A 24,119-nucleotide genomic window follows, 5' to 3' on the forward strand; every position below is an offset into this window, starting at 1 on the left:
AATTATAAGAAAACTGGAAAATCCGTTAATATATGAAGATTAAACATGCTACTGAACAATGGGTCAACAAAAGATAAATCACAAAAAATATCCTGAGACAAATGAAAATGGAAATACAACATACCAAAAATTACATGATGCAGCAAAAGCATTCCTATGAGAGAAGTCCATAGTGATAAATGCCTATCTCAAGAAGAAAAATCTCTGTAAAACAACCTAACTTTACATGTCAAGGATCTAGAAAAAAAGCCTGAAGTTAGAAGAAAGGAAATAAGATCAGAGTGGAAATAGATGAAATAGACACTAGAAAAGATCAATGAATGGAGTTGCTTCTTTGATGAGATAAAATTGACAAACCTGTAGCTAGATTCACAAAGAAAAAAAGAGTCAAAATGAGAAATGTAAGAGGAGATATTACAACTGATAGCCCAGAAATACAAAGGATAATGACAGACTACCATGAACAATTACACAGCAAGAAATTTGACAACCTAGAAGTGGATAAATTCCTAGAAACATACAACCTTCTAAGATCGAATCATGAAGAAACAGAAAATCTGAACAGACCAATTACTTACTAGTAAGGATACTGAATTGGTAATCAAAAACCTCTCAACAAACAGAAGACCAGGACTACACAGCTTCACTGGTGAATTCTCCCAAACATTCAAAGAAAATTACAAATCCTTCTCAAACTCTTACCAAAAAAAAAAAAAAAAAAAAAACCAGGAAGGAACACTTCTAAACTTATTTTATGAAGCGAGCATTTCCCTTATACCAAAACCAGATAAGGATACCATAAGAAAAGAAAAGAACAGGCTAATATCCCTGATGAACACAGATTCAAAAATCTTCAACAAAACATTAGCAAGCCTATTTCAACAATACATTAGAAGAATCATACACCATCATTAAGTGGGATTTATTCCAGGATGCAAAGATGATTCCACATCTGCTAATCAATGTGATATAACATGTTAACAAAATGAAGGATAAAAATTACATGATCATCTCAATAGATGCATAAAAAGCTTTTGACAAAATTCAACAAAGATTTTAGATTACAGCTATGAAAATGAACAGAACTGTTAAACTTTTTTTTTTTTTTTTTTTGCTTTGCTAGTTTTTTTCTTGAAGAACCAAAGTATTTTTTTTCAGCTGGTAGTTGAATTGGGTTTACATTTGCTTGCACTAGCTGTGCCTTTCATTACTTTGTTGTAGAGATGCAGTGACTTAGACTAAGACAATTCCTCATTTAAAAAACAAAAGCAAAACTTGTTGAGACAAATATATGGTTAAGAATTTCCAGTAAGACCACAACTGATAACTTAGATTATTAATGGATTTTTGTATTTTAGGTGACGTAGTTAGAAACCTAGTAAGGAAACCATAGTAAAGAAACCTAACTCATAGTGTGGTTATTGGTTATTGTAGGGAAGTGAATAAAACCTATTTTCAGAAAAAAAAAAAAAACTCTCAACATAGTGGGTATAGAGGAAACAAACCTCCAAATAATAAAAGCCATATATGAAAAGCCCACAGCAAACATCATACTCAATGGTGAAAAGCTGAGAGTTTTTCCTCTAAGATCAGGAACAAGACAAGGATGCCCATTCTCACTACTTTCATTGAACACAGTACTGGAAGTCCTACCCAGAGCAATTAGACAAGAAAAAGAAATAAAAGCCACCCAAATTAGAAAGGAAGTAAAACTTATTATTTGTAGAGACATATTACATATGGAAAACCCTAAGGACTCCACCAAAATACTGTTAGAATAAACAAACTCAGTGAAGTTACAGGACACAAAATAAACATACAAAAATCTTTTGCCTTTTTATACACTAGTAACAAACTATCAGAAAGAGAAATTAAGAAAACCATCCCACTTACAAGTGTGTCAAAAAGACTACAATAATTAGGAATGAGTTTAACCAAGGAAGTGAAAACTTATACACTAAAAACCGTAAGACATTGATGAAAGAAACTGAAAAAGACACCCAAACAAAGGGAAAGTTTAGTCCATCTTTGTGAACTGGAAGTATATTGAGAACATGTCCATACTATCCAAAGCAATCTACAGATTCAATGAAAGCCCTATCAAAATTCCAAAGACATTTTTCATAGAAATAGATCAAACAATGCTAAAATTTGTACAGAAGTACAAAACCCAAAGCAATTTTGAGAATAAAGCTGGAGGTATCATGCTTCCTGATTTTAAATTATACTACAAAGCTATAGTACACAAAACAGTATGGTATTGGCATAAAAACACATGGATCAATGGAATAGACTACAGAGCCCAGAAATAAACTCATACATATATGGTCAAATTTATGACAATGGAGCCAAGAGTATAGTGGGGAAAGGGCAATCTCGTCAATAAATGATCTTGGGAAAACTGGACTACTATCTTACACCATATACAAAAATAAAATGAAATGGATTAAAGACTTGAAAATATGACCTGAAACCATAAAACATCTAGAAAAAAAAAAAAATAGGCAGTAAGCTCCTTGAGATAGGTCTTGGTGATAATAGTTTGGATTTGACATCAAAAGAAAGGCAACAGTTCTGGGGAAGATGGCAGATTAAGGGGATCCTAGACTCACCTCATCCTATGGATACACCTAGATGATAACACCCATATTCATGAAAACAACCCAAAAAATGACCCAGAGACTGGCAGAACAGACTCTCCACAGCTCAGTGTAAGAAAGAAGCCACATCAAAGAGGGTAGGAAGGGTAGAGATGCAATCAGGAGACAGACTGACCTGTGGGACTGTCCGTGGGAGGGAGGGACACCGTGGGCATGGAGGGGGGCGGAGGAACAGACCCTACCCCAGGCACCGCAGCCTGGGGAAGCAGCACTAGGAAGACAAATCCCCATAATATCTGGCTTTCAAAACTACAGGGGCCTAACTTCATGAATTCTTATAGTGGGGCGCAACACAGGAAACTTTTTTTTTTTTTTTTTTTAAAGATTTTATTTATTTATTTGAGAGAGAGAGAATGAGAGAGAGCACATGAGAGGGGGGAGGGTCAGAAGGAGAAGCAGACTCCCTGCCTAGCAGGGAGCCCGATGCGGGACTCTATCCAGGACTCAATCCAGGGACTCCAGGATCATGACCTGAGCCGAAGGCAGTTGCTTAACCAACTGAGCCACCCAGGCGCCCCAACACAGGGAACTTTAAAAATCAGTGGGCTCAGATGCAGGAGAGCCTGAAGGCTACAGGAAACCGAGTCCCTGCCCTTAAAGAGGCAGCACAAAAGAAAGCCCTGGCCAGTTCGACTCTGGCCCCAGCAGTGGTCTGGGAGCAGACATCTGGTCTGACTGCAGGATCCACCCACCAATGAAAGCTTCTGAGGGTCCAACACATGGAAAGTACCCTGCAGTTTGGTGCTACTGCACTTCTGGCAAATGTCTGGTCTGACCGAACTCAAGGCCAAGGGGGCCCCAGACTGGCCCACTGACAACACAGGGACCAAACCCTGCCCCAAACAGGCAAACAGGTTCTGGTGAACAGGGTACATTGCACTGCAGGGCACTACAGGAAGAGCAGGAGATGTATCCGACTTTCTTAACACATAAACAGACACAGAAAGTTAGGCAAAACGAAGAGACAGAAGAATTTGTCTCAATTTAAAGAACAGGGGGAAAAAAAAAAATCACAGCAAGAGCACTAAAATAAATGGAGACGAGTAATATACCTGATAGAGAATTTTAAGTAATGGTCATAAAGATACTCACTGGACTTGAGAAAAGTGGAGGACCTCAGTGAGACCCTCAACAAAGAGAAGGAAACAAAGATTCAGAGATGAAGAACTCAACTGAAATTAACAATACACTAGATGGAATAAATAGACTAGAGGAAGCAGAAGAAGAGATCAGCAACTTGGAGGACAGGGTAATGAAAAGCAATCAAGCTGAATAGTAGAGACAAAAGAATAAAAAATGAAAATAGATTAAGGGAACTCGATGACACCATCAAGCCTAATAACACTTGCATTATAGGGATTCCAGAAGAAGAAAAGGGGGGCAGAAAATTTATTTGAAGAAATAATAGCTGAAAACTTCCTGAGTCTGGAGAAGGAAACAGAAATCCAGATCCAGGAGGCACAGAGAGCCTCCAACAAGATCAACCCAAAAAAGTCCACACCAAGAAACACAGTCATTAAAATGGCAAAAAAGCAGTGATAGAGAATTTTAAAAGGAGCAAGAGAAAAGAAAACCATTACATACGAGGGAAACCCTATAAAGCTATCAGCTGATTTTTCAGCCGATACCTTGCAGGCCAGAAGGAAGTGGCATGACAAATTCAAAGTCCTGAAAGGGAAAAACCTACAACCAAGAATTCTCTATCCAGTGAGGCTATCATTCAGAATAGAAAGAAAGATAAAGAGGTTCCTGGACAAACAGAAGTTAAAGGAATTCATCACCACTAAACCAGTCTTAGAAGAAATGTTACAGAGGAGTCTTTGAGTGAAAAGGAAAGACCATAAGCAGGAATAAGAAAAGTAGTAAGCACAAAAGTAGTATAATTAAGTATATCTATAAAAATCAGTCAAGGAACTCACAAAAGGATGTAAATTTGGCACCCCATACCTTAAACTGGGGGTAGGGGTGGAGAAGAGTAAAAATTTAGGGCTTTTAGAATGGATTTGAACTTAAGCAAACATCAACTTAATATGCATAGATGTTATATATTAAACCCAGTGGTAACCACAAATAAAAAAACAGTAATACATATGCAAAAAATAGAGAAAGGAACCCAAGGACATCACTAAAGAAAGCCAACTTATCGTGAGAGAAGAGAGCAAAGGAAGAAAGGAACAGAAGAATGACAAAAAACGGCCATAAAACAAGTAACAAGATGGCAATAAGCACATACCTATCAAAAATAACTTTGAATGTGAATGGACTAACCACTCCAATCAAGACATAGGGTGTAAGAATGGATAAAAAAAACAAGACCCATCTATATTCTGCCTACCAGAGACTCATTTCAGACCTAAAGACACATGCAGATTGAAAGTGAAGGGATGGAAAAAATTTATTGTGCAAATGGAAGTGAAAAGAAAGCCATGGTAGCAATATTTATATCAAACAAAACAGACATTAAAACACTGTGATGAGAGACAAAGAAGGACACTGAATAATTATAAAGGGGACAATCCAACAAGAAGATATAATAATTGTAAATATTTATGCATCCATTGTGGGAGCACCCAAATACATAAAGCAGTTAGTAACAAACATAAAGGAAGTAATCAATAGGAATACAACAATGGTAGGGGGCTTTCACACCCCATTACATCAATGGCTAATTCAACCAGAAAAATCAGCAAGGAAACAGCAGCTTTTGATGACACACTGGACCAGATATATCAACAGATAAATTCAGAACATTCCATCCATAAACAGCAGAACACACATTCTTTTCAAATGCACATGGAACATTCCTCTAAAATAGATCATATGTTAGGCCACAAAACAGTCTCACAAATTCAGAAAGACTGAGGTCATACTGTACATCTGTTCTGACTAAAACGTTATGAAACTTAAAATCAACTAAAAGAAAAAAGTCTGGAAAGAAACAAATACATGAAGGCTAAATGACATGCTACTAAACAATGTATGGGTCAAGGAAGAAATCAATGAGGAAATCACAAAATAATGGGTGACATATGAAAATGAAAACACAAATGTCCAGTGTCTTTGGGATGCAGCAAAAGCTGTTCTAAGAGGGATATATACAGCAGTACAGGCCTACCTCAAGAAGCAAGAAAAATCTCAAACAACCTCACCTTACACCTAAAAGAGCCAGAAAAAAAAAAAAAAACCCAAAACCCAGTAGGAAGAAGGAAATAATAAATATTAGAGCATAAATAAATGAAATACAACCTAAAAAAAAAAAAAAACCTCAATAGAACAGATCAATGAAACCAGGAGCTGATTCTTTGAAAAGAGCAACCAAATTTATAAACCTTTAGCCAGACTAATCGAAAATTTAAAAAATTTAAAAAAGAGGAGAGGACTCAAAAGCAAAAATAATGGAGGAGAAATAACTAACACCGCAGAAAAACAATCATTAAGAATATTATGAAAAACTATATGCCAACAAATTAGACAACCTAGAAGAAAAGAATTCCTAGAAACATGTAACCTCCCAAAAGTGAATCAAGAAGAACTATAACATTAACATAGACTGATTACCAGCAATAAAATTGAATCAATAATCAAAAAATCCCCAACAAACAAAAGTCCAGGACTGGATGGGGTCATAGGTGAATCCTACCACACATTTAAAGAAAAGTTAATACCTATTCTTCTCAAAATACTCTAAAAAATAAAAGCAGTGGGAAAGCTTCCGAATTCATTCTATTAGGCCAGTATGACCCTGATACCAAACCAGATAAAGACCACAAAAAAAAAAAGAGAGAACTATGGGCCAGAATCTCTGATGAACATGGATGCAAAAATTCTCAATAAAATATTAGCAAACCAAATCCAAGGATACATTAAAAAAATCATTCACCATGATAAAGTGAGATTTATTCCTGGGATGCAAGGATGGTTCAATACTCACAAATCAAGGATTAAAACCATATGATTATCTCCACAGATGAAGAAAAAGCATTTGACCAAGTACAGTATCAATTCATGATAAAAAAAAAAAAAAACCTCCACAAAGTAGGTTTACAGGGAACATACCTCAACATAATAAACGCCATGTAGGAAAACCCCACAGCTAACGTCATACTCAATGGTGAAAAACGGAGAGCTTTTCCCCTAAGGTCAGAAACAAGAGAAGTATGTCCACTATCACCACTTTCACTAGACATAGTACTGGAAGTCCTAGCCATAGCAATCAGACAACAAAAGGAAATAAAAGGCATCCAAATTGGTAAGGAAAATTTTTTTCACTCTTTACAGATGACATGACACTATATATAGAAAACCCTAAAGACTCCACCAAAGATCTACTAGAACTAATAAATGAATTCAGTAAGATCACAGGATAAAAAAATCAGTACAGAAATCCATTGTATTTGTATATACTAATAATAAAGTAGCAGAGAAATCAAAATACAGTCCCATTTATAATTTCATCAAAACAGTAAAATACCTAGGAATCAACTTAACCAAGGAGGTGAAAGATGTGTATTCTGAAAACTATAGAACATTGATGAAAGAAATTAAAGATGACACAAAGAAATGCAAAAATATTCCTTGCTCACAGATTGGGAGAACAAGTATTGTTTAAATGTCTACACTACCCAAAGCAATCTACATATTTAGTGCAATTTCTATCAAATACCAACACCATTTTTCACAGAACCAGAACAATCCTAAAATTTCTATGGAACCACAAAAAGACCCCCAAATAGCCAAAGCAATCTTGAAAAAGAAGAACAAAGCTGGAGGTATCACAGTCCCAGATTTCAAGATATACTAAAAAGCTATAGTAATCTAAACAGTATGGTACCGACACAAAAACAGACACACAGATCAATGGAACAGAATAGAGAGCCCAGAAATAAACCCACAATTATATGGTCAATCTTTGACAAAGGAGGCAAGACCATGCAATGGGAAAACAGTCTCTTCAACAAGTGGTGTTGGGAAAACTGGACAGCTACATGCAAAAGAATGAAACTGGACCATTTTCTTATACCATACACAAAAATAAACACAAAATGGATTAAAGACCTACATGTGAGACCTGAAACCATAAAAATCGTAGAAGAGAACACAGGCAGTCATTTCTCTAAGACTGGCCGTAACACCATCTTTCTAGGTATGTCTCCTGAGGCAAGAGAAACAAAAGCGAAAATAAACTATTGGGACTACACCAAAATAAAAAGCTTCTTCTGCACAGCAAAGGAAACTATCAAAACTAAAAGGCAACCTACAGAATGTCATTTGCAAATGACATAGCCAATACAGGATTAGTAGCCAAAATATGTAAAGAACTTCTAGAATTCAATACCCAAAAAAACAAATAATCCAATTAAAAAATGGGCAGAAGAGATGAACGCAATTTTTCCAAAGAAGACATACAGATGGCCAAGAGACACATGAAAAGATACTCAACATCACTCATCTGGGAAATGCAGATTAAAACCACAATGAGCTATCACCTTATACCTGTCAGAATGGCTAAAATCAAAAACAAAAAGAGAAAGTTCTGGCAAGAATGTGGAGAAAAAGGAACCCTTTTGCACTGTTGGTGGTGATGCAAACTGGTGCAGCCACTGTGGAAAGCAGTATTTTCTCGAAAAGTTAAAAATAGAATTACCATACAATCCAATAATTCCACTACTGGGTATTTACCCAAGGAATATGAAAACACTAATTCAAAAGGATATATGCACCCCTGTGTTTATTGGAGCATTATATATGATGGCCAAACTCTGGAAGCAAACCAAGTGTCCATCAATACATGAATGCAAAATGAAGATGTGGTAGATAGATTACACACACACACACACACACACACAGGAATATCAGCCATAAAAAAGAATGAAATTTTGCCATTTGCAACAACATGGATGGATCTAGTGGGTATAATCCTCTAGGTGAAATAAGTCAGAGAGTGACAAATACCATATGATTTCACTTATATGTGGAATTTAAGAACCAAAGCAAAGAAAAAAAAAGAGACAAACCAAGAAACAGACTCTTAACTATAGAGAACTGATGGTTACCTGTGGAGAGGTGGGGCGGGGGGGGAACGGGTGAAATAGTTGATGGGGATTAAAGGATACACTTACCTGGATGAGCACTGAGTAATGTATATAATTGTTACATCACTATATTGTACACCTAAAACAACACCATATATTAATTATACTACAATTAAAATTTTTAAAAAGGAAACAAAAACAAAGTGAGAGTACATCAAACTAAAAAGCTCTGCACAGCAAAAGAATCCATCAACAAAATCAACATGTAACCTACTGAGGGAGATAAAATATTTACAAATCATTTATCTGATTGGGGTTAATACCAAAAATATATGAAGAGCTCATACAACTCAACAGCAAAACAAGAAACAATCCAATTAAAAAATGGGCAGAAGACATGAACAGATGTTTTTCCAAGGAAGACCTCCAGGGGGCCAACAGGTACATGAAGAGATGCTCAACATCACTCATCTTCAGAGAAATGCAAATCAAAACCACAAATGAGATATCACCTCACACCTATCAGAATGGCAAAAATCAATAACACAAGAAATAACAAGTGCTGGCGAGTATGTGGAGGAAAGGGAACCCTTGTGCACTGTTGGTGGGAATGTGGTGCGCCTGCTGTGGAAAACAGTATCGAGGTTCCTCAAAAAGCTAAGACTAGAACTACCATCTGATCCATCAATTCCACTTCTGCGTATTTATCTGAAGAAAACAAAACACTATCAAAAGATAGATCTGCACCTCCATGTTCACCACAGCATTATTTACAATAGCCAAGACCTGGAAACAGCCTAATTTCCCATCGATGGATGAATGGATAAAGAAAATGTGGTATATGTACACAATGGAATATTACTGAGTCATAGAAAAGACTGAGATCTTCCCATTTCAACTAGCATGGATGGTCCTTGAGCTCATTATGCTTAGTAAAATAAATCAGACAGAAAAACAAGTATCATACGCTCTTACTTATATGTGGAGTCTACAAAAACTAAAAAAGATGACAAAAAACAAAAAGTGATCTCATGGATATAGCAAACAGACTGGTGTTTTCATGAGGCAGGGGTGGGAAGATGGGCAAAGTGGGTGAAGGGGGCCAAAAGGTAGAAGCTTCAAGTTATAAAATAAAAAGTCCTGAGCATGTAATGTACAGCATGGTGACTATAGTTAATGATATTGTATTGTCTATTTGAATGTAGCTAGGAGAGTGGATCTTGAAGGTTCTCATAAAATATTTGTATCTAGGTTTGGTGACAGAGAGATGTTAACTGGAATATTGTGATGATCATTTTGTAATATAAATATTGACTCATGATGTACAACAAAAACTAATGTTACAGGTTAATGATACCTCAATTTATTTTTTTATTTTAAAGATTTATTTTAGAGAGAGCGAGCAAGGGAGGAGCAGAGAGAGAGGAAGAGAATCTCAAACAGACTCTGTGCTGTGTGGAGCCCAATGTGGGGCTCGATCTCAGAACCCTGAGATCATGACCTGAGCCGAAACCAAGAGTCAGACGCCTAACTAACTGAGCCACCCAGGCGCCCCAATGATACCTCAATTTAAAAAGAGAAAAAAGAAAATTCCAGCCCTGTGAGTCAGCCCTTGGCAAGAGTCTTGGGAATGTGGTCCCCTCAACCAGATGCCAGGTCGTCACATCAGGAACAGCGATGGTAATTGGTTAATAGGAAAGTAACAAGATGAATCTGGCTAAATGAGCAAAGAAAATTTAAACTCCTGAGTTACTATAACACCAAGTATTATACTACAGTTCCACTGAAGCATCCCTCCATAACGTGATGGAATTGGTAAGGATAGAAATACATATTTTTATTATTCTAACTGAATCACCTATGTCAATCAAATCTTTCCTCGAAGGCTCTGGTTAAAATGCCAATGTAAATATGTTGTGGGGGGGTCACATATAAACACCTGGATACCAAATATCTTCTCCAACAGAGATAGGCAAACCGAAGGAGTCCATAAAAATCTGCTTTTTGCTCCTTTTCCTGGTTCTACTTTTGCATCCCCACTTTACACATGCCTTATAATGCAAACAGTGTAAGTCCTCCTGGTAAGGGACAAGGAGTTAATGACTTCTTTCAAACAGACGACATCTAAGGACGGACCAGGTCAGAATGACCAGAGGAAGCCATCACATGCACATTCCAGACCAGCGACACTAGGCCTCTCCACACCAAGGCCCCTTGGCTCCAAGGACTAACATGTGGGTCCTCGTCTTTGTTCTAACCGGTTCCTGGATGCCTGAGAGGACATGTACACCTGACCACGATCCTCAGCAAAAGCCCCAGACCCTGAACAAAGGTGGGACACTCTCTGTTTCCCCAGACACTCTCTACCTGCATGCTCTCTCTATACCTTTGATCAACTCCACTTTCACCTCCTGCTGGCTTGTGTCTGATTTCTATCCTGTGTACAGACAGGGACCCTCTTGGCTGGTCCTCAGGGACTCCGCTCTGAGTCCTTAGACCCTGCCTGCCCAAATCACCATGATTTAATTAGTAATTTAGCAAGTACCCGAAAGGATGGGATAGACTAGGGCAGAGGACAGCAAACATTTTTTGGTAAGGGGCCAGGTAGTAAATATTTTAGGCTTTCCGGAGCTGGATGGTCTCTGTCCTAACTATTCAACTGTACCACTGGAGGGCAAAGCAGCCAGGGACTGCATGCAAATGAATGAGTAAGGCCGCGTTCCAATCAAATTTCACTTACAAAAGCTGTGGTTTGCCAACAGAGGAAAAGCAAGTTGCCTGGCTTATTCGTTTTTCTACAAAACTAAGAAAAGAAAATTATCAGCAAGTGGGAGGCCAATTTCCCACACAGTGGAATCATACAGCCTTGCGACACCTGAAGAACAAGTCTCAGCTGGGACAAGGGGATACAAAGATGGAGGAAAGCAAGGAAGGTGGCAGGGATTGGGAGTAAAGATGTAATGAACAGAGTTCCCATCAAAGGAGTCTACAAAACTTTGCATGGGTTTTCCGAGTTTATGGGAGCCTTTCCAGTATACGGGGAGAAGGAAGAAAGACTCCTCATTATTCATTGTATAAATGCTGAAATGAGAAGTAAAATTGTAAACTTTATTAAACCAAGATGGTTTTATTTTTTAAAGATTTTATTGAGAGAGAGAGAGAGTGCATGAGCAGGGGAAGGGGCAGAAGAAGAGGAAGAGAATCCCAAGCAGATTCTGCACGGAGCCCGACTCAGGGTTCAACGTGGGGCTCGATCTCACGACCCTGAGATCATGACCTGAGCTGAAATCAAGAGTCAGACGCTCAACCGACTGAGCCACCCAGGCTCCCCTCAACCAAGATTGTTTTGAACACTTAGTCTTATTTTTATTCACTGTAGTAGAAGAAAGGTCTTTTCAAAAAAGTGTACAGCACCGTGTCCATGACCCGGCATAACATCCTACCTCTTGCGCATTCAGTCATGGTTGGCCACTCTTACTGCAAGCCAGCTTCTGGACAAAATCTAGCAAGTTCTAGTTTGATCCTTTTCTAATTTTTTTTCCCCAGAAGACTCCGGCTGCCTCATTTTGTAGCTATAAAGTTTACATAGCTGAGAATGGCACATTTCCTAGGAACGTGTGCCTCAAACTTTCAGTTGCTCGGGAATCACCTGAAGGTCTTGTTAAAACGTAGATTAGACCCCCCGTAGGTCTGGGATGGGGGAGAATTTGCATTTCTAACAAGCTCCCAGGTGATGTTGATGCTGCTGGTCCACAGACCACACTTTGAGAACCACTGTTCCTAAAGACAGCCATCACTCTTGGAGGAGCTCTAGGGAGGCGGGGGAAGCTCCCTGGGGCAGGATCTGGGGCCTGAAGGCTCCTGGACTCCCCTCATCCCTTGAGCCAGCCTCTTGGGCAAACAACGGAATGAGGGCCTCCAGCATAGGCATATCCTGGACAGGTCCAACAAAGACAACTATTCTTTGGCTGGGCCTGGGCAGCAGGTCCATTGGGCTTACTGGTAAAGACAAAGAAACCCTATTAGTTGGAAAACAATTGGGTTAGCTCTGGGGAGTCGATGTTAATCAGGTTATGCCCCAGAGCCAGAGATGAACGGTAGGATCTCTAATGTGCCAGTTCCCAGAGTTTCCAGAAAACAGATGAGGCACTGAATGTGGCCTTCGCCTTTAATGAAATCACCGGGCCCTTCGTGTTAGAGCTCTCCCCACAACCTGGGCCAGGCTGGAAGGACTCACCTGCAGCATTCCCAACTGCAGCCTGTAGAGAAGGTTCCGGGCTGTGGGGGTGGACACAATGAGGAGTCTCCTTTTCTCATAAAACTGATCCAGAAGTGCAGCTGCTGTTCTGACGCCCACATTGACATTCATGGCTGGAATTAGAAAGGGCCAGATGGGTGAGAAACCCTCTACCGGTTCTGGCTCAACATAGCCTGGGAGGACATGCAGACCATACGCGAACACGGAAGAAGTAAACCCCGAGACAAAGTTTCAGTTGTAAGTGTTGTGTTTTTTTTTTTTTTTTTTTTTTAAGATTTTGAGAGCGAGCACACACTCGTGCGAGTGCGGGGAGAGGCAGAGGGAAAGGTGGGGAGAGAGAGAGAGAGAGAGAGAGAGAAAATCTCAGGCAGACTCCGCGCTGAGCACAGAGCCCAAGGCGGGGCTTGATCCCACGACCCTGAGATCATGACCTGAGCCGAAATCAATACCAGGCCACTGAACCGACTGAGCCACCCAGGTGCCCCAGTTGTAAGTGGTTTATTCGGGAGATGGTCCCAAGAAGCACTGGGTTGGGGAATACGGAAGTGTATTGGTTTTCTCTTGCTATCAAGATCACCAAAATTTAGGGGCTTAACATGCACAAATTCTCCTACACCTCTGGCAGTCAGAAGTTTCAAATGGGTTTCACTGGGCTGAAGTCAAAACGTTGCTCCCCCCACCGAGGCCCGAGGGAAGAATCTGTTTCCTTACCTTTTCCAGCATCTAGAGGTCACCTTCATCTACTGGTGTGTGGCCTTTCTTGCATCTTGAAAGTCAGCAGCGTGACATCCTCACCTCTCTCTTCCCTCTGCCTCCCTCTTATAAGGACCCTTGTGATTACACTGGGCCCACCTGGAGAATCCAAGCTACCCTCCACATCTCAAAATCCTTAACTTAATTACCTCTGCAAAGTCCCTTTTGCCATGTCAGGTAATTTATTCATGGGTTCTAGGGATTAGGATGTGAACATCTTTGGGGGGTGGGCATTACTTTCCCTGCCTCAGGAAGAGAGACAGGGAAGGAAAGAGGTATGTTCTTTCTACTTTAATGTATGAAAGTGAAGAACCATGGGCATTTAGCTGATGGTCTACACGTGTGTGTGTGTCTCTCTCTCTCGGTCAACTCTGAAAGGCTGGGGTTAAAGAGAAAGCATAAAGATGAGAAAGTACCCCGAAAAGAGGGGGGAAAAGTGGAGTATATAAATAAAAGATATGACCAGAATTTTCTGACTAGTCCAAATTTCACACCATTATCACTACACTCAGCCCAATTTGTGTACCTTGGTAATAAGAGTTGATGTGCATTGAGCACCTGCCCTGGGCCAGGCACTGCTCTATCCCACTGTTCAGTGGATATAACCTCATTTAATCCTTACAACAACTCAAGTAGTAGGTAAGGTATTATCTTCCTCATTTAACATTAGGAGGAAAAATCCTGAATGTCTGTGTGACTTTCAAGCCAGGGCTGCAAAGCACGCATTATATTGTCCATACGTAGCAGTGCCCTGGCATTGCAAAAAAAAAAAAGACCCTTTCATTTGTAGAGGGGAAGAACAAGGGTACCTAAAGCAGAGTCTGCTGATTCACAAAGTCGCGAATTGCAGGCCCTGGGTTCCCACCTCCAGCTTCTTTCTTAGAGGACATGAAAGAGAAATGCAAAGCTGGGCAGAGGCCAAGGAGGAGGGTGGATGAGATGAGCTGCCCTAGAAATTCGAGGACCATTGGCACCCATCAGATGAAGAGGGATGACATTGAACCTCTCAAAGTGTATAGAGTGAAATCCTCCCTCCCTCTACTGGAATCCAGAACCCAGGGGTCTTCAGGTTCTGCTGCTGGCTGGAGAGAGGGCTGCACTCATACCTGCGCAGGACGGCTCCGTGCCAGACCAAGCCAGGTTGGACTGACAGACTCGGGCAGGGCTGCCCTGTAGCTCATAGCCACCGATGCAGGAGAACTCACAGGTGGCCCCGTAATTATCACCGTCACTGGAGCACTTCATGTAACCATTCTCCGGGGCATTGAGTTTGCCACAGCGTCGGACTGTGGGGACACAAGGCCAGAGGAGGCTCAGTGCTGAGCTCCCCTCCACAGAGTAACCAGGGAAGGCGGCAGCTTGGCAGTCACGCCTGTGGATGAGTGAGGGGGCGGGGAGGACTCTCTGGCCAGTGGGTGGGCCTTGGAATGGTCACCATTCATACCAATGAGACCACTGAGATCAAGCAGTTTAGTCCCCCGAGTCACAGATGAGGAGGTTGAGCCCAGAAGAATAAAGAATAAAGAGGGTTAGTCATTAGCTGCCCAAACCATGAGGCATAAAATAAATCTTCAAGGTATTTCTTTCAGGGAGAATAAAGGTTCTGGAACACCGACAACATGGGCTCCTGGTGGCCCAAGCTAGGGGGCTCTTCACCTCCTTTATAGAAGGACTTACAGGCTTTAGCTGGTCACCCAAGCCCAGGGATGAAAATGTTATCAAAATAATATTCCTCTGGGAGAGCCAGCTGTGGGCTCATGTGAGACTAGCTTACTGCTCTCTCAGGCCTCTTAAATAATCTGCCAGCACTGAACCTCATCCGGATTTGTATTGTGAAATTCAGGTGTTAAGATGGCACCCTTTCCCTCGGCTCATCATCAGAGGCTAATCCAAAGCTGGCAAGTATCCCCATGGCAGTGGGCACTCACAAAGGGTTCCTGCTTGAGGGCCGACTTCCCTTTGCTCTTGTAAAGAGAGGAAAAAGCCAATAAGCAGTATTCTTACCTCGTACTTTAACTCGAAATTTGCAAATGCCCTTGTTCTCAGCTCTGTCATAGACTGTGTACTGGATCTTGTGGTCTCCTTCTGGAAAATTCGAGCCTGGGGGGAGGCCTTTTAGAATAACACTTCAAGGGGGGAGAAAAAAACAGGAACACCAAAGATGATCATTAAAGACCTAACAACAATTAGGTCATTGTGGGCCTAATGATCAAAGACGGTCATTATGGGCACTCTGCACTGGATGTGGAGATACTGAGGGGCAGCCATTAGGCCAGTTTGACTAGAACAAAGATTTCTTCAAGAACAGCATTTCCTGAGCTTTATTCTCCTTTGGAAGAGCAGTTTGAGACCAGAACATGGAAGTCCCCAATTCCTGGGAAGTTTGGATCAGTTTTTCTCACTGGAGGGTAGAACAGAGGATGGGGGAGGCTGAGAACCCAGGGCCCCAAGTCTTCTTCCCATCCCACCTTTGTTTCACAGGGAACCTTAAACTGCCTCATTTTGGGGAGGATGAGCAAATTTTCTGTGAGGAAAACCATTTCAGAGTACAGTCCAAGCAGTCATTGGCAATTTGGGCCTACAGGGGGTGCTAGAATTGTCTCTGTTTTTTTTTTTTTTTTCTATCTGGCCCAGTGTAGAGATCTTTCCTGAGCAAGTTTATTGTGATTCCTTGATTATCCTAATGTTGTAGTGGTAGTAGTAGTAATAATAATAATAATAATAATACTAGTTCTTTGCACGTACATAAATGTTATATACATATTTTAGGCACGGTTCTAGGTATTTTACACATACTGGTTTATTTAATCCTCCCCAAAACCCCATGAGATAGGAATTATTTCTATTTCACAGATGAAGAAACTGAGGCACCAAAAGGTTAGGGAACTTGCCTAAGATGACAAGGCTAGGGTGACTCTAGCATCTTTCCTCTTGGCTGTCTGATGAGAACACCAATAAGGTACAGCATGATTGAATGCCAGGTTGGTAGGTTGGTTTTCCAACAGATACTTAATTTGCCTTCTCTCTACAGTTCTTAGCAACGATGAGAATATTTGCTAAGAATGAGTGTGTGAAATTATCACTGTGACCACTGAAGAGAGCCTTCCACAGAGGTGGACAGGGTGTGTGTTTATAAGGTATCAACTGAGGCACAATTCAAATGCAGATAACCCTGAGAGGAATCAGCTTCAAATATGAGTGGCTGCTGACCTCTTGGAGACTCTGTTTCATCTGTGACCTGCAAATAACAGTCATCAGGAGTAACTAAGGGAGCTCCCAGAAAGCACTTGCCTCAGAGAAGCACTTGCTCTCTAGAACCTTCCCTCTCAGAAGGGGACCATAGAACAGTAGCTTGTACGAGAGACATGCCGGAGAAGCAAGGAGCCCAAGTGAGAGCCGAAAAGGCGACGAGACAGCCTTCTTGGAATTCCTCATTCTGTCTGGAGAGTGCTCCCCGCAGCATCCTGCTCCAAGCCTCTGCTGGTTCGGGCTGTAGAAGTCTAGAAGCAGACAGCTGCTTGGAACGGAAGGCTGGAGGCTACTAAGGTGCTCTTTGAAACGGTCATGTTTCTAACCATAACACAGGCGACCCACAAAAATGCCAAGGTCTATATCCTCGCTAGACAAACACAGTCATCTGGTGACCTGATACCCTGTGTTTATTATACAGGATTTCACGAGCAATTGGGACTGGGTCAGGCATCGTGCTAGGCCCAAAAGTTCCAAGATAAATAAAACCCAATCCCTGTTTATATCAACTGTGACTTACTTTTTAATCCCAACTGCCTAAAATTTCTCCTTAGGGGTTTGTGACACGTGGATATGACAGCAAATATATAATTTTCTTAATACTTAAAACTTTACCTTTAAGGAGTTACAAGGAGGCACACAGCTAGTAATATTATTTAAGCGAACTGGCATACTGCGAGAAATGATCAGGATGTAGGAACAAAATGTCTTGCTCGGGGTGAAAGACTCAACATCTTCCTAGTAGAAGATGTTCTCTTATTGCCCATAATTGCTTAAAATATTTCCTCTTGCCCAGCCTGGGTCGACGGGATTCTAACTAGGGTTTCCCTGCTGTGTAGCTCAGAGGCGGCAAGTCAGAGGTATCCTTTGTCCGCAGGTGCACACTCCAGTGGGTTGGTCTGACAGGGCCATGAACTTGAAGGCACAGATGTGAACATGCTGACATGAAACAGTGGCCTCTAGGGAACATGAAGGCCAAGCAGATCGCTGCAGGGGTACGGGCCCAGGTGCTAGATTAGAACAACACAGAGCAGAACTTTCCCAAAGGGAATCACGCCATTTTAAAAAGCATTCCAGATGTATGTCAAACTACTCACACAGCTGGTCCTGGGGAATGGGGCTGGGGTAGGGAAGAAGGCAGAAGAACCCTTTTCTTTTTTTTAATAAGCTGCTTCTGTAAGTGTTTAATGTAGTCACAAGTTTAAAGATTTATTTATTTACTTTGGAGAGAGAGCAGGGGGAGAAGTGGTGGGAGAGCGAGCCTCTAGCAGACTCTGCACTGAGCACGGAGCACGTGGGCTCGATCCCATGACCCTGAGATCAAAACCTGAGCCAAAACCAAGAGTCAAACACTTAACCGACTGTCCACCCAGGCGGCCCTAATGTAGTCACAAGTTTAAAAAAAAAAAAAACACACTAAAAATCAAGTTTTAAAAGAAGCGGTTGCCAAAAAAACAAGGGATGGAAAGTTCTGCCCTAAACCACAGAGACACAGAGGCTTCGCAGGGAGGTAGGTGATGGCTTAGTAAGGCCTAGGGGCTACAGTAGGAGCCCCCTGGGCAGGCAATGGGGGGGATTCTATGGCAGAGTGAACCAGCTGATGTCCTCTGCCTCCCCCCGTCCCTCTTCTTCCCTTCCTTCCTTTGACAAATATTTACCGAGTCGCAACTCTGTGCTCGGCATGGTTCTGGGCATTCGGGGTCTGGCAGTAAATGTGCTATAGTGGAGACAGGCAAGACACAAGGACAGAAGTGAAACACACAGTAGGTCAGGTGCTGAAGGTGACGATGGAGAAAACTAAAGCCTGAATGAAGGAGCACCATACTGACTCTGAAGGCATAAATGGACCCGTACAGATACATTTCCCCACTCTGGCTAGTTAAATGTCTCTCATAAAAGAAGCAACATCCTCCACACTGCCAAGCTGTACTTACTCAGTTAAGATGCCATCTGCTGTGTCTCTTCCCTCCGGGGTCTCCCAGGACACACGGACTGTCAGTTTATTGGGTTCAGCAATGCGTTCCTTCACACTTGGGCACTTGATTCTAGGAGGTTCCATATCTGAAAATATAACCAGATTTTCACCATCATCAAGAAATATCTTGTCAACTGGTGGCGCAACACCCAGCACCTGACATGCCCGGAGCTCTAGGTGCTACTCATTTTCGAAGGGTTTGTTCACCCAGATGTATTTCTCTTCCCTCCATTCATCCTGCCCCTTCTCTCCTGCTGAGTTCAGAAGATGGTTGGAGAACTCCTACGCACACAGCTAAACCTGGCCGTGCAAGGCGGCTTCTGGGGTAATTCATTAGCTACGGCAACTCCTCCCCATGCTTCCAAACTTTGCTTACTGACTTCACAACATTGCAGCCCACCCAGCTAGAAGTCATTCAGCCCCAGGGAGTCCCTCCTCCTTTAAAGACAGCATCAGAGATTATCAGAGAGGGGAATCTTAGCTGTCTTCTAGTTCGATTCAATTCAAGGCAACACATCTCTACTGAGAGGCCGCCTTATCCAAGGCATCATTCCAACTGCTGCATTTGGGGATGCACGAAGGCAAGAGAATCACGTGCTGCTCAAGTGGTTATGGTCGATTGGGGCGGATTATTGTCACCATACATAAAATAGGACATGAGGCAGAAGATGGCACGGCCCCAGGTGAGGTAAAAGTAAATGGGATGGAGGTTTCAAGGAATGACCCAATGCTCTATTTTACAGATGTGGAAACTGAGGCTCAGAGAGCTTAAGTGATTCATTGAAGGCCAGGCATATAGACAGCAATAGTGTGAATTGTATTACTCCTGGAACAAGCTCTCTCTCCTCTGGCTATGTCCATTCCCAACTGCTCAGTACCTTACAACAAACAATGGTCTGTCTGGGTCCACTGTGCCCTCCAACTGCCATGGGACCACACCTATGGTTTTGTGTTTGGGGACAGCAGTTTTGCTTTGGCTCTGGCCCTCCAAAGGCCTCCCGAATTTCCCCGAGTAGCTTCTTTACCTGGTAATAGAATTTCTGCTCCCTCAGTATCAAGGATGGGTTGGTAATGAGGGCTAGAAATAAATGAGGGTCCTGGGATCGAGTCCCGCAGTGGGCTCCCTGCTCAGCAGGGAGTCTGCTTCTCCCTCTCCCTCTCCCCCTCCCCCCAACTCGTGTGTGTACTCTCTCTCTCTCAAATAAATAAATAAATAATCTTAAAAAAATAAAGATGGCCTAGCAAGTTAACAACATTTAGATGTGTATTGCTTTCCATGTCAGCTGGTAATTGTTTAAATGCTGCTATGCTACAACCTGAATGAAAATTAAATATTTGATTCCGAATCACAAACATCTTTGAGAGACTAACGCACCATGTATAGTCTTCATATACTTTCTCCTACGTCTTGTCTAATAACTTCTCATTTTATTTAGGGTCACAAATTATGAATGATTTGTTAAACAGTTTTGCCTTCGGGTATCCAAATTCATATGTATTCTATGTCATGTGTTGATGAATTTACAAACCTTAATACGCTATCCCAAATCGAGTAGCTACCATATTATGGCATCTAAGTTACAATCCATTTTGAGATGCGTCCCAATTTCAGGGGTATTAAAATGTACAATATGCCTCTCAAAACTGATAAAGTATATACATGTTCTGATGAAATGGAACGTGCTTTAAATGCATTTGAGGTGTCTATTTTCATTTGCTAAGTTTTTAAAAAAAATAATCCTTTTATTTTTGTTTCAAGAGGTGACAGAAGACATACATGTATAATTGACAGGAATGTTTCACAGCTTTGGGTTAATCACAATGACGAGTATACAATACCTGCCCCCTGCTGGTCAATTCTAGCTGGCTCGCTCATCATGGAAAGCATATTTATTTATTTTTTTAATTTAAAGCAAAAGGGGAGGGATGAGGACAGGAGACAGATTTCGATGCAAAAATTACACTGTGTTCCCATATTTTCTTGGGACGACATTGTCCGAGTGAAGAGATACTTCTAGTCTCTGCGTCATGTAAACTAAACATCTGAAAGATGTGCTGGGTTTTCTGTATCCAACCATGCGTACTGACATTGTGAGCAAACATGCTCCAAATTAGGTTATATGGGTGAAGGCTCTCAGAGCTTCCCAAAGCCAGCTTATGTCCAGCTAACAATGATCAGCCGAAACTGGCCTAGTTTTTCAGAATCAGTGCTCTTCCAAACTAGAAACAAGGAAAAAAAAATCAATCATTAAAAATAATAGCTAGGGGCGCCTGGGTGGCTCAGTTGGTTAAGCGACTGCCTTCGGCTCAGGTCATGATCCTGGAGTCCTGGGATCGAGTCCCGCATCGGGCTCCCTGCTCAGCAGAGAGTCTGCTTCTCCCTCTGACCTTCCCCTGTCTTGTGCTCTCTCTCACTCTCTCTCTTTCAAATAAATACAAAAATATAAAAAGAATATTTTTAAAAATAATAGCTAACATTTGCTGAACCAACCTGCTAGCCCACCCCAGGCTGAGTACTATGCCTGCATTATTTCATTGACTTCTCCCTGCTGCCCACCAGACTAAGTGTTGTTATTACCATCCTCATTTGTACACTGGGAAGTATTTCCTCTCTTGTGAAATTTCTCTGCGGTCTGGGATTTTAAGATATGATCACATATTTTTTAATTATCTTACTAAGCCCAACATTTCTGTGTGTCTGCCTGCTGCTGACCTAATAGTTTCCTCCAACACGTACACTCTTTTGGGGTCGCCTGCTACAGCTCTGCTCTGAATCCTTAAAGAGCAGATTCTGTTGCACCCTCAAGCATTCTGCCCTCACTTTCAGCTGACAAGACCAGCTGGCCTTCCCTTCAGAGATGTTCCAGAAACCTAGGCCTATTATTACACAGCCATGGCCATCATTGCTTTTTATAAGTGATCGTAAATTTCCATGAATGAATTGAACAAAGTTCCCTGTTGAGTCAGGATGCCCACAGAGCCAGTTATTGTGTGGAAACCCTGGCCTCTGCCCATTCGCGGGAGACACCTGACCAACTGTGTCCTTCCTCTGTGCTCTAGGCTCTCTGCATATGAAATATCGGAAACAAGGGACACCTGGGTGGCTCAGTTGGTGAAGCGTCTGCTTTCAGCTCAGGTCATGATCCTGGGGTCCTGGGATCCAGCCCCTTGTACGCTGGCTCCCTGCTCAGCGGGGAGTCAGCTTCTCCCTCTTCCTCTGCCCCTCCGCCCCCCCACTCGTGCTCTCTCTCAAATAAATAAAATCTTTAAAATATATATATATATATATAACAGAAACAAATATATTTCACTGTATCAACTACTGTTTATCTGACAAGCTTGGGAATCGTCAAAAGTCTCACCAGGTTCACAGTAGAAATAAGAAAGAAGTTCAAAGGATAGTATCCTGGCCAACAGGTAACAAGGAAAAAAAAAAAAGCCTTTTAAACTAAGGCTATAAATTAACTGCATGGTAAAATGTTTCCTCAAATAGTGTTTTCCACTGGAGATCTGTGTTTGAAGATGACTGCTAGATGTGTGATTCATAGGTGCTTTAGAACGTGCCAGTTAGTTGTATCTGGGACTGCCCGACCTGGGCGGGGGGGGTGTCCTCTCTCTGCTTCATTCTAAAGCAAGATGATATTCTTACCCCCAGTCAAGGGCTGCCCCCGCTCCTCACAACACGCAGACTCCATTCAGTGCCCATTTCCGGACTTCCTACATACCCCATGCACACTGGCTTTCTACCTGCTGCTTCTCTCACTTCTTCTATCCCTGACCTTTCACACCACCTTGCTCTCACTCTGTACAGTCAATGTGGCAGGGACTGGTGGTTGTTCCCCCACTCTCTGATCCCCCTTCTTTTATAGCAAGAGAAGTCAGCCTGGGCCTTTGGCCTTCCGGAACAAAGACTACATTTCCCAGCTGCCCTTGAAGTTAGGCGTGGCCATGTGATGGGTTCGACCAATGGGCTGTGAGGAAAAGTCACGTGGGCAACTTTCTGGGCTGTGCTGTTAAAAAGGGTGGGAGGAGCATACCCTTTTCTTTTTCCTCCCTCCTCTACCCTGGTTTGAATGTGGATGTGTCCGGGAGCGAGAGCAGCCATCTTAGACTGAGGAACAGCAAGTGAGAAAGAGCTGGGGCATAGGCCACTGCCCAGGGTTGCTTAAGCACAAACCTGTATGTAAGAAGAGAACTTCTGTCTCATTTGAAGCATTATGATTTTGGCCGTGTTAATAGGACCTGAACTGGTATATAAGCAATCACACCAGTTTTTTCAAACTACTCCTATATATATACCCTCTTGTATGGCATCTTCCAAGCTGTATTTCATTAATGACTCCTAAGCACTGCTTTTGAACAAAAAATACTGTGGTGCATTTCCCACAAAGATAGCTACTCATAATCCCCTTATATACATGCAGCACCTCCTACCAAGAGGTAGAGTCGATTTCCCTCCCTTTGAATCTGTGCCAGCCTTGTGACTCACTTTGACTAACAGAACATAAAGGGAGTAACACTATGCCAGTCCCCAGTCTGGGCCCTTAAAGAGTCTGGCACCTTTGACTTTCGCTGTCTTGGGAGCCAGCTGCCATCTAAGGGAAGTCCAATTATCTGACTGAAGAGACCATGTGAGGAGGATAAGAAATTATGAAGGGGGGGAAGGGAGAGAGAGAGAGAGAGAGAGAGAGAGAGACTCGGCCAAACCCCAGCCAGCATAGCCAACTGAGGTTCCAGATGTGTGAGTGAAGCCATCTTGGATCCTCTGGCCCCAATCAGTCATCCCATCCATTACCATGTGGAACAGAGATGAGCTGTCTCCACCAAGCCCTGCCCAAATTCCTAACCCAAACAACCAGGACCAAAATAACATGGTCGTTTGGAGTCACTAAATTTTGGGGTGTCCGTTATGCAGCAATAGATTACTGATACAGATATAAAATAGTCTGAGGTTGGTGACAGAGGGAGGAAGTAGCCACTTTATGGGGCATAGGAAGAGAGTGACTGAGGCAGAACAAACACAGACACTGAAAACTTACCCAACTGCTCGCTTCCCCCAGCTAGAATGTAATCTTTGTGGATGTCTCTGGGAAGTGGTTCTGATTCTTTGGTATCATGGAAGGTATTAGAAGATTTTCCCCAATGAACAAAAGAGGTAAGAGTGGAAGCAATGAATTCCACAGTGAAAAGTC

At 42.0% G+C, this 24,119-nt stretch overlaps 1 protein-coding gene across 3 annotated transcripts in view; it reads right to left on the reverse strand.

The window, feature by feature from the left end:
• SRPX (sushi repeat containing protein X-linked) overlaps positions 1-24,119 on the reverse strand; it is a 115,693-nt gene that overhangs the window by 36,086 nt on the left and 55,488 nt on the right. For all 3 annotated transcript variants that reach the window (XM_064573920.1, XM_064573919.1, XM_064573921.1), the window contains 4 exons: positions 18,887-19,013; positions 15,708-15,829; positions 14,810-14,989; positions 12,930-13,063 (listed from right to left, as the gene is read on the reverse strand). In XM_064573920.1, the coding sequence (XP_064429990.1) occupies positions 12,930-13,063; positions 14,810-14,989; positions 15,708-15,829; positions 18,887-19,013 (563 nt within the window). The remainder of the gene's footprint in view (positions 1-12,929; positions 13,064-14,809; positions 14,990-15,707; positions 15,830-18,886; positions 19,014-24,119) is intronic.

This window comes from Mirounga angustirostris, unplaced genomic scaffold, assembly GCF_029215605.1.
Source record: "Mirounga angustirostris isolate CCGP_5_RB_7025 unplaced genomic scaffold, mMirAng1.0.hap1 SCAF_11, whole genome shotgun sequence".
In the NCBI taxonomy this organism is placed as follows: domain Eukaryota; kingdom Metazoa; phylum Chordata; class Mammalia; order Carnivora; family Phocidae; genus Mirounga; species Mirounga angustirostris.